This window comes from Macaca fascicularis, chromosome 7, assembly GCF_037993035.2.
Source record: "Macaca fascicularis isolate 582-1 chromosome 7, T2T-MFA8v1.1".
Taxonomy (NCBI): Eukaryota; Metazoa; Chordata; class Mammalia; order Primates; family Cercopithecidae; genus Macaca; species Macaca fascicularis.
In genome coordinates this window covers 52,024,118-52,033,844 of record NC_088381.1, presented here as the reverse complement: position 1 = coordinate 52,033,844, position 9,727 = coordinate 52,024,118, and the positions used below count along the sequence as shown (strand labels likewise).

General features: G+C 51.0%; 1 protein-coding gene across 18 annotated transcripts; it reads left to right on the top strand.

The window, feature by feature from the left end:
* The first annotated feature begins 322 nt into the window (after positions 1 to 322).
* FAM219B (family with sequence similarity 219 member B) lies at positions 323 to 7,992 on the top strand. 18 transcript variants are annotated; one of them, XR_012415199.1, is made up of 9 exons: positions 323 to 559; positions 781 to 868; positions 1,922 to 1,999; positions 2,114 to 2,171; positions 2,421 to 2,469; positions 5,273 to 5,397; positions 5,995 to 6,103; positions 6,709 to 6,817; positions 7,384 to 7,992. XR_012415199.1 is itself a non-coding variant. In XM_045395793.3 (6 exons), the coding sequence occupies exons 1-6, from the start codon at positions 346 to 348 to the stop codon at positions 6,023 to 6,025; spliced, it is 588 nt and encodes a 195-aa protein (XP_045251728.1). In that variant the 5' UTR covers positions 323 to 345; the 3' UTR covers positions 6,026 to 7,017. The 18 variants fall into 18 exon arrangements, 6 of the variants coding, with proteins under 6 accessions (XP_045251728.1, XP_015300216.1, XP_005595710.1 ...); XR_012415195.1 differs by lacking the exon at positions 2,114 to 2,171; XR_012415194.1 differs by lacking the exon at positions 2,114 to 2,171 and having other exon boundaries at positions 5,270 to 5,397.
* Positions 7,993 to 9,727: the final 1,735 nt, after the last annotated feature.

Here is a 9,727-nt window from a genome sequence, read left to right as displayed (position 1 = left end):
TACAGAGTGCGGCGCGCCAGGACTCAAACTGTGGGCGCCCGACCGACGCACACGCGCAGCCCCACAACAATATCAGTATTTAATTTCCACTAGAGGCAGAACTGAGCCTAACCATCACCAGGCTCAAGCCGCCTACCCCAAGAGCGAGAACGGAACTGCCCGGCCTCCCGGAAAGAAGGGCGGAATATTTGGGCCAAGTACCCAGACTACGGAACCGGAGAGCTCCGGAAGAGGACGACCTGCGCCTGCGCACCGCTCTTGCTAAAAGACAGCCCGCCTCTCCCTCGGCCGTCCGCTTGTTTGCCACGGGCGGGGCTGCATCATCCGGCAGGGCGGAGCCCGGCCATGGCGACCGCGGAGCTCAGCGGGCGCGCGGTGCGGTTGTCTACCCCGGGACCCCGGCCTAGCGGGGCTCGGGACCGCGCGCCGGGAGCTGCGGGGCCACCCTCCGGGCAGATTGGTAATAGAGCCCTCCGTCTGGGGGAGCGCACCCCCGCGGCCGTGGAGAAGCGGGGGCCATACATGGTGACGCGCGCACCCTCCATTCAAGCCAAGCTGCGTGAGTGTGGCCCGATGGTCGTGAGAGGTCTGTCCCTGGGCGGGCGGCCGCGTCCCCAGGGCGGGCTCCGGAGCTTCGCTGGGCCTCGGCCCCGGAGGGAAGGGGTTAGCTGCAGCCTGCTCCCGCCCCTTAAAATCCTTTCGGAAAGAGCGGCCTCCCAGCCTTCGGGAGACGCTGCGGAGTGGGGAAGACCCGGCTGACCCGGGCCCTTTAACTTCCAGAGAAGCACCGGGACCTGGCCAAGGCCGTTCTGCGGAGAAAAGGCATGCTGGGGGCCTCGCCGAACCGCCCAGACTCTTCAGGGAAAAGGTCTCAGCAGGCGCCACACCTCCTCTGTGCTAGCAGTTTTAGAGAAGGCTTTAATCCCCAGGACGAGAGACAGGGTGCTCTGGTTTAAGGCCGAGCTAGCGATTCCCCTGGTGCAACCTGTCAGGTTCACTATCTTTAAAATGGGAAGAGGAACAATCTCTTTTCCTTTAAGGATGTGACAGGATCAGAGAAAGAGCTTCGGAATAAGGGAGTTCTGTGAGTGCACGGGCTCATTCACTATCCTTCTCCTCCTCTGTTAGGGAGGAGAATGGTGGCTGGAGTCCCCAGGAATGAGGACGAAGAGCAGTAGGGGTACGGCTAGACCTGTTTTTGTTTGTTTGTTTTCAACAGAATAGTAAACTCTCAGAGCTGAATAGAACCTTATTCAATGCCTCCTTTTACAGATGAGGGTTGAAACTCGGAGAAGTGAAGGTTAACCCTAACCCTTTACCCAAAGGCTTGCAGTTTTTGTGTCCTCTGATTAAATAAGTGGGGAGAGGGTGCTTTTCCTAGTTCAGGCAAGGGGAGGTGTGCTTTTTTCCAAGACCTATAGGAGTATAATACAGGCCGGGCGTGGTGGCTTACGACTGTAATTCCAGCACTTTGGGAAGCTGAGGCGAGTGGATCACTTGAGGTCAGGAGTTCGAGACCAGCCTGGCCAACATGGTGAAACCCTGTTTCTATTAAAAATACAAAATTAGCTGGGCACACCTGTAGTCTCAGCTACTCGGGAGGCTGAGACAGGAAAATCATTTGAACACAGTAGGTGGAGATTACAGTGAGCCGAGATGGCGCCATTGCACTCCAGCCTGGGTGACAGGGCCAGACTCTGTCTCCAAAACAAAAACAAAAACAAAAAGAATGAGGACGTACACATTCTGAGGCACTGTAGCCAGGTACATGGAGCTGCAGGTGGTGGTGGCTGTGACCAGGGAGAAGGCAAGTCAATAGTGCAGTCAATTCTTTCTCCTTCAGGGCAAGGACTCTGGCTATCCCTGTGAAATGCCTATGCTTTCATCTATGCTTGGTCTCTTCTCCCCCATCTCCCCTCAGGTCAGTGAAGTTTAACAAGGGCTATACTGCTCTTAGCCAGAGTCCAGATGAAAACCTGGTGTCCCTCGACTCTGACAGGTGAGTGCTCCCCTTGGAAATACCCCCTTGGGAAGCAGCTTGGCTGGAACTGAAGATCGCTTGATGCCTTTGCTTGTTCCCTGTCTCCTCCAAGGCCCTTCATGTATATTCCAGGGCTGTTCTCTTCTGAACAATATCCCTTCCCAGGATGGCTTGGTTAGAAGACTCATAGGTAATCATGCTGCTCTAGAATTCGGAGCACCAATGTCCAGTGGATCATCCTGCCCTGTTATGTCTGCGTTGTTAGAGTGACCCTGTTCCTGCCAGAACCATTGAGGGAACCCTGTTCGGGCTTGAGTTCTGTTGTATAAGGCCTTTGCTTCACAAGTTTTCCAGATGCCCTTGCATGCTCTCCACCTTATGATTTATAGTCATGCGCCACAGGTACCTCCCTGAACTGACTGTTTTCCTCTTCTCCTAGTGATGGGGAGCTGGAATCCAGATACTCCTCCGGGTATTCCTCTGCAGAGGCAAGTCCAGAGCACCTTTCTGCGCAGGGCCAGGCTGCAGGCAGCATTACCACCACTGTCAAATGCTTGTTTGGTGCCCGCTGTCAGCACAGTACTGTGCCAGACTTCTGGGCTGTTCTACAGTCTTCCACTCTGCCCTCTTCTCCCAGTGGAGGTATAGGTGACCAAGGAGGGCTGTTGAGAATCGAGGAGACCATATAGACTCAGGGCTAGAAATGATCTCAGAAGTCATGTAAGCTGGGCATGGTGGTACATGCCTGTAGTCTCAGCCACCAGGGAGGCTGAGGCAGGAGGATTGCTTGAGTCTAGGAGTTCCAAGACCAGCCTGGACAATATAGCAAGACCCTATCTCTAAAATAAGACTCTAAAATAAAGTATTCTAGGCCACAGCTTAGAAAAGGAATCCTTTTGATAGATCCCAGCTAAGTGTTTACTAGTCTGTGCTTACTTGAATGCTTTTTTGTTTTTTTTTTTGTTTGTTTTTTTTTTTTTTTTTTTTTTTTTTTTTGAGACGGAGTCTCGCTGTGTCGCCCAGGCTGGAGTGCAGTGGCGCGATCTCGGCTCACTACAAGCTCTGCCTCCTGGGTTCACGCCATTCTCCTGCCTCAGCCTCCGAGTAGATGGGACTACAGGCGCCCGCCACCACGCCCGGCTAGTTTTTTGTATTTTTAGTAGAGACGGGGTTTCACCATGTTAGCCACAGATGGTCTCGATCTCCTGACCTCGTGATCCACCCGCCTCGGCCTCCCAAAGTGCTGGGATTACAGGCTTGAGCCACCGCGCCCGGCCACTTGAATGCTTTTTGTAATTGGGTACTCACCACCTCCAAGGAGCCTTGCTACCCACCCTTCCCTCAACACACACACAATTTTTTGTTTGAGTAGCTCTTAGATAAATCTTCCTTAATCTGAATGGGTCCACTGGTCCTTGACCTGCTTTCTTATGTCACACAGCAACTCTAGTCTCTCTGAGATCAGCATTTCTGTCTCTCCCCTGCCCATCTTCTACCAAGCTTGCTTTCTTCCAGACCAAACAACTTCTGTTTCTTCATTTGTTCCATCTATGAAAACTCAGGCTAGGCTGGGCGCGGTGGCTCATGCCTGTAATCCCAGCACTTTGGGAAGCCGAGGCGGGCGGATCACGAGGTCAGGAGATCAAGACCGCGGTGAAACCCCGTCTCTACTAAAAATATAAAAAATTAGCCGGGCGTGGTGGTGGGCGCCTGTATTCCCAGCTACTCGGCAGGCTGAGGCAGGAGAATGGCGTGAACCCAGGAGGTGGAGCTTGCAGTGAGCCACTGCACTCCAGCCTGGGCGATACAGTGAGACTCTGTCTCAAAAAAAAAAAAAAAAGAAAACTCAGGCTAAAACACTCCTGGGATAGCCATGTGGACGTTCTTCCAGAGTGACTGTCCCAGATAGAAACACAGGGATGTAAAATCCTGGCATTTGCAGCTTATTCCCTTTGACAGGTGAAGTGCTGGGGACCTGACTCTACACCACTGGCTTTTCTTACTCTCCTGGAAGTCTTGGCTAATCTCTGAGTTTCTGCCACAGAATACAGCAGTTTGCAAATTGTGTCGTCCTTAAATGTCTGAGTGTCAAAGATTGTGTCTAAGAGGAAGTCTTACACTTTCCCCAGCCTCATGTCTTTTTCTTTTTCTTTTTTTTTTTTTGAGACGGAGTCTTGCTCTATTGCTCAAGCTGGAGTGCAGTGGTACGATCTGAGCTCACTGCAAGCTCCACCTCCCGGGTTCACGCCATTCTCTTGCCTTAGCCTCCCAAGTAGCTGGGACTATAAGCGCCCACCACCACGCCTGGCTAATTTTTTTTTGTATTTTTAATAGAGACGGGGTTTCACCGCGTTAGCCAGGATAGTCTCGATCTCCTGACCTAGTGGTCCACCCGCCTTGGCCTCCCAAAGTGCTGGGATTACAGGCATGAGCCACTGTGCCCAGCCTGCTTTTTTTTTTTTTTTGAGATGGAGTCTCGCTCTGTTGCCCAGGCTGGAGTGCAGTGGTGTGATCTCAGCTCACCACAAGCTCCGCCTCCCAGGTTAACGCCATTCTCCTGCCTCAGCCTCCCGAGTAGCTGAGACTACAGGCGCCCGCCACCACACCCAGCTAATTTTTTCTGTTTTTTAATAGAGACGCGGTTTCACCGTGTTAGGGTGGTCTCGATCTCCTGACCTTGCGATCCACCCTCCTCGGCCTCCCAAAGTGCTGGGATTATAGGCATGAGCCACCGTACACCCAGCCTTATTTTTCTTATGCTCAGTGAACTGATGAAACCAACCAACAGATTCCACTTTTGTAGGGACCCAGCTCTGCTGGCATCAAAGGATAAGTCTAAGTCTAACTGGCAGTGTGTAGAAAAAGCTGCTCACCACCCCCTTCCGCTGTAACCCATGTTCTGCTACGGTAGCCCATTGTTCTGTTATCATTATCCCATATTTTTCAGCCTTGATAGGGACTAGTCTGGGTTCCCAGTGGGAACAGTCAGAGCACTGATTTCAAACATAATTGGGAACTTGATATTTTTATGAATGCCTCAGGATTTAGTGAGAACAGATCCCCTGGGGGTCAGTGACAGTGAAGCTTGGACAGTACTAAGGCTTACTGCTGACTGAGGCACAAGTAGGAGAAGGTGGCACTTCCTCCTGTAGTCCTGGGATATCTGGGGTTGGCCTGGGATGGGACATGGACAGGAAGCCCTGGTAAGGGAATGTGGGCCTATCTTTTGAGTAGCAGTTATTTCTGCTTTGCATCTTGGCCTATAGTTCCCTCCTCTCCTTCTCTTAGCAGGTGAACCAGGACGTGAGCCGGCAGCTGCTTCAGGATGGGTATCACCTGGATGAGATTCCAGATGACGAGGACTTGGACCTCATCCCTCCTAAGCCCATGGCCTCTTCAGCGTGCTCCTGCTGCTGGTGCTGTCTTGGGGACTCTTCCTCCTGTACCCTCCAGTAGACATTACCCTCCAAGATAGGCCCTGCTCACCACGAGGCCTACAGAGCCCTGTTGGCCACTCATAGCTCACAGAGTGCAGTGAGCACTGGAGTCGCTGACCCCTAGAAAGTAACCTGCAGGTAGCCCTTACCTGTTGCTTCTCAGGCCAAAGACCCCCATCTGGGCTGTCGGCTGATAGGTGGAATTCTGCAGTTTTCCTCTGCTGTTGGAGCAGAGTTTGGAGAAGTCACTTTAATAAGGGCAGGACAGAGGAATACTGGTTCTTATGGTGGGTGACAAAGGTGGCTAAGGAAAACACTTGCAGACAGCTTGACTGGTATTTGTCATAGTGCTTCAGGGAGGCAAAAAGGGAGCTCTTGTGCCCAGGCTGTGCTAGATGGTGTTGTATGGAGGCAGAAAATAGCACTTTATGGTTTATTATAGCTGGCAATCCAAAAAAGAATTTAACTGTTTGAGACCAGTTCGAGAAATTCCATTTGCTCTATTTCTAGCTCTAAGATGGCTTGCAGGCTTGTCCTTCAAGAGAGCATAAAGTTAGTCCTTTTGTCCCTCTTCAGGTTGCACCTGTCTAACTATGATGGATCATAGGTTGCTTAATGACACAGCAGGATCCTGGCTTCCAGAATCCTCGGACCTGGGGTATCCCCAACTGGTCCAACTGTCTGGGTGAGTTTAGTGATTCTGGTTCGCCCTTCCCTAGTTAGGAGAAAAACTTCCGACATGTTCATATTTATTTATTTGTATTTGCTTGGTCTTGGTGAGTTTCGTCACCCAGTCTTTGAGCTAAAGATTGGGTCAAAGGTACTGGGGCTGGCCCCAGAAGCCTGCAGTTTTTATTATTACCAGCAGAGGGAGCTACAGGGAGCAGTCTGGTGCCTTCCTATTTGTTTAGCTTTTAAACTTTTGAGAAGTAGCAATGGATGAGAGTGGGTATACAGCTGTGTGGGCTTTGTCCTAGACTGAGGCTTACAGACAGGAAGGGTAGGAGAGACCTAAGCCAGCTCCTAGACCCTTGCCTGAGGAAATCAGTCCACCAGTGTAGAGGGCCTCCCTTCACTGCGGTATGGACCATTCTATTGCCAGATTCTTCTGGTCACAGCATGGGCCTCACTGGATACTCAGGATTGGGCTTTAAGCAGACCTCTGGGTGTAACACAGCCTCTTTCAGCCCCCAGCCCAAACAGCAGGAACAGGCATAATTTCGCTGTACCAAGCCTCTTTCTAGAATTTTTCCAACAGGTTTTTTGGTTTTTTTTTTTGGCTTCACTCAGAACCATGGTGAGCATTCTGTTTTGTTGGAGAGAGGGTCTCTGTCACCCAGGCTGGAGTGCAGTGGTGCATTCACAGCTCACTGCAGCCTCAACCTCCCAGGCCCACAAGGTGAGCTTTGAATGGGCATAGACAGGGTTCCCAGCCCAATAGTTGGGATTGGGGTATAGGTTCTACATGGTAAAGTATCCACTCTCTTTCCCTAGTGGTCCTGTGACCACTAGAGGCATATGAGGGACAACACACTCTTTTTGCTCTACCACAAGGGGTGACTGGAAGATGAGAAAGTCTAATAAAAAGATACAGCCTTATTTGTTATTTGTCTGACAACTGTCCTCACAATGGTAATCCTGTGAGTGCTTGATGGACATCTATCTTTGTGTTTTTCTCAAACCAAGGTTGAGAGGAATATACAGTATCTAGGGGCTGACTTACTCTACCAGCTAGCAGCATCGCAGCAGGGAGATAGGACAGAGACAAGAGTCATGCCATCTTGGGGTCTTGGGAAGAGAGGAGGCAGATGGTTACTCTATTCTGGAATGGGACTCTGCAGCTCCACGCAGGTGGCCAACATTCTGAGCACTTTGTGCAAATGCCTGTAGAGAGCAAAAACATCTCCATCCAGAACCCCTTCCCCATCTGCAGAGACCATGTCCAGGCCTTTCTTGTGTCTGCAGAGGTGAAGTGCACATGTGGAAAGGGATCAAATGTAGCACAGTGTAAAGAAAGACATCGGCGCGGGTAGAGGGACCCCAGTGCGTGCTGGGAGGTGTCTGTGGAAGGTAAGTATAGACCCACATCTCTGTCAGGGAGGTGGTCAGGGCAGAGTGGCCTGGGTGTTTAGCAGCTGCTAGGGGTGAGGGTGGTAGGACCCCAAAACCAAGGCCCTCTTCATTGTTGTTGTAATAATCAACTCTGGCATATTCAGCAGCAGCTGTCCCTGAAGAAGAGGTTTCTGAGCTGGCTGACCCCATGTAGGAGGGTGTTACCTTGTAGAAGAAGCTGGATGGACCTGGTGGGAGAGTACAGTGAGGCAGGGTAGAAATGGTCAGTTGTTTAGGGCCAGTGGCCACATACCAAAATACCACCAATGTGCCCAGGGCCAAACTGCCTTAATTCTGAGTGCTGGGTGTTCTGCAGGTGACAGTTTCCTGGGGAGAAGGGTGTATCCAGGCTTACCTCCCAGCAGGAGTGGTACCATATGGTGTTTATGTACTACTCTGCAGAACTCTTGGCTTGTACTTCTACAGCTCTGTACCTTTATAAGAATAAATGCAATCACACTAGTTGAGCTGTGTCTGTGTTGCAGCAGGATTTTAAAGAAAGGCCTTGGCCGAGCACGATGGCTCATGCCTGTAATCCCAGCACTTTCGGAGGCCGAGGCAGGCAAATCATGAGGTCAGGAATTTGAGACCAGCCTGACCTGACCTGCAATTGTAGATCCTGTCACCCCGTCTCTACTGAAACCCCATCTCTACTAAAAATACAAAAAATTAGCTGGGCGTGGTGGCAGGCGCCTGTAGTCCCAGCTACTCGGGAGGCTGAGGCAGGAGAATCACTTGAACCCAGTAGGCAGAGGTTGCAGTGAGCTGAGATCGTGCCACTGCACTCCAGCCCAGGAGACAGTGCGAGACTCCGTCTCAAAAAATAAAAATAAAAAAAAAGAATATCCTGGATATCGTGAAATGAAGAAATAGCTTAATTAGCTGACTGCAGCAATTCTTTCTGGAAACTCCCTCCCCTTTCTGCTGTTCCCAGTGGGTACAACTTTCAGGCCTCTTTCATTGGACAGCATGAGTGAAATAGGCCCTTGCAAGTCACTTCTATAGAATGGGTTCCCTTTAGCAGAACCTTTCTTTCCAGCTCATATTTATTGTTCTTTAGCTGAAGAAAATTTCGAGGCAAAAAAACCCAGTTTTTTTTTTTTTTTTAGACAGAGTCTCACTCTGTTGCCCAGACTGGAGTGCAGTGGCGTGATCTTGGCTCACTGCAAGCTCCGCCTCCCGGGTTCACACCATTCTCCTGTCTCAGCCTCCCGAGTAGCTGGGACTACAGGCAGCCGCCACCACGCCCGGCTAATTTTTTTGTATTTTTAGTAGAGACGGGGTTTCACCATTTTAGCCAGGATGGTCTCCATCTCCTGACCTCGTGATCTGCCCGCCTCGGCCTCCCAAAGTGCTGGGATTACAGGCGTGAGCCACCGTGCCCGGCCAAAACCCAGGAGATTTTTGAAGGTGGTTTCCTGGGACTCTATTGTATAGGGACTCTAGTGTGGGCAGAAGCCCAGAAAGATTCTTTTGTATGAATTTAAACCTTTATCCCACAGGAAGGAGCCAGTGGACTAAGTGATTAGCCTATTGTGACAGGATCTACGATTGCAGGTCAGAAACCTCAGCAGCAGCAGACAGCTGACAGCTTCTTGCAGGTGTGTCCCACCCCTGGAGCAGGGCATTGGGAGAGATTCCCTCCTTCGCACTTCCTGCCAGTTTAGGAAAGCTAACTGGGCTTCTCCTCACCGTGAAAATTGTCTAATTCGGTTCCTGAGTCCCTGTAATCTGCAACAGTTGAGTATGTTCTAGAGAAGTGGTTGACGATCAATAGTTTCAGCTTTGCAGGCCGTATAGTCCAGTGCAACTCTTCAACTTTGCCACTGTAGCTTGAAAGCAGCCAGACCATATGGAAATGAACAGGTATGGCCAGAACTGGCCTGCCTGCCTGGTTTGCTGACCCCTTCTCTAGGGCCAATTGAAAAACAGGAGCAAAGAGTCTTGCACTGGTGACTGGTGTATCCTTTGAGCCACCTCTGTGTAGGGCTGCTTGCAAGCTGTGCCTCTGAGGCCAAAGCTGGCTTCCTCTCCCACTCCTTCCCATACAAGCGTTCTGGAGTGTAGCCTGCCCACCCCCAGGAAGCTGTATGAAGTAGGAATAAAGCAAAAACTGGGGCATCATGCAGGGAGGGCTCTTTTGGCCCACTTTAGAACAGGTACCCCAAAGGCTGAGTGCTCATTACTCCACAGCCTC

Bases quoted from the DNA above. Each gene is read 5' to 3' on its own strand.
- FAM219B (XM_045395792.3), top strand. From the start codon at position 346: ATGGCGACCGCGGAGCTCAGCGGGCGCGCGGTGCGGTTGTCTACCCCG. The intron at 560-780 runs GTGAGTGTGGCC...TTTAACTTCCAG, and splicing joins CTCCATTCAAGCCAAGCTGC to AGAAGCACCGGGACCTGGCC. The intron at 2,624-5,269 runs GTATAGGTGACC...TCCTTCTCTTAG, and splicing joins GCCCTCTTCTCCCAGTGGAG to CAGGTGAACCAGGACGTGAG.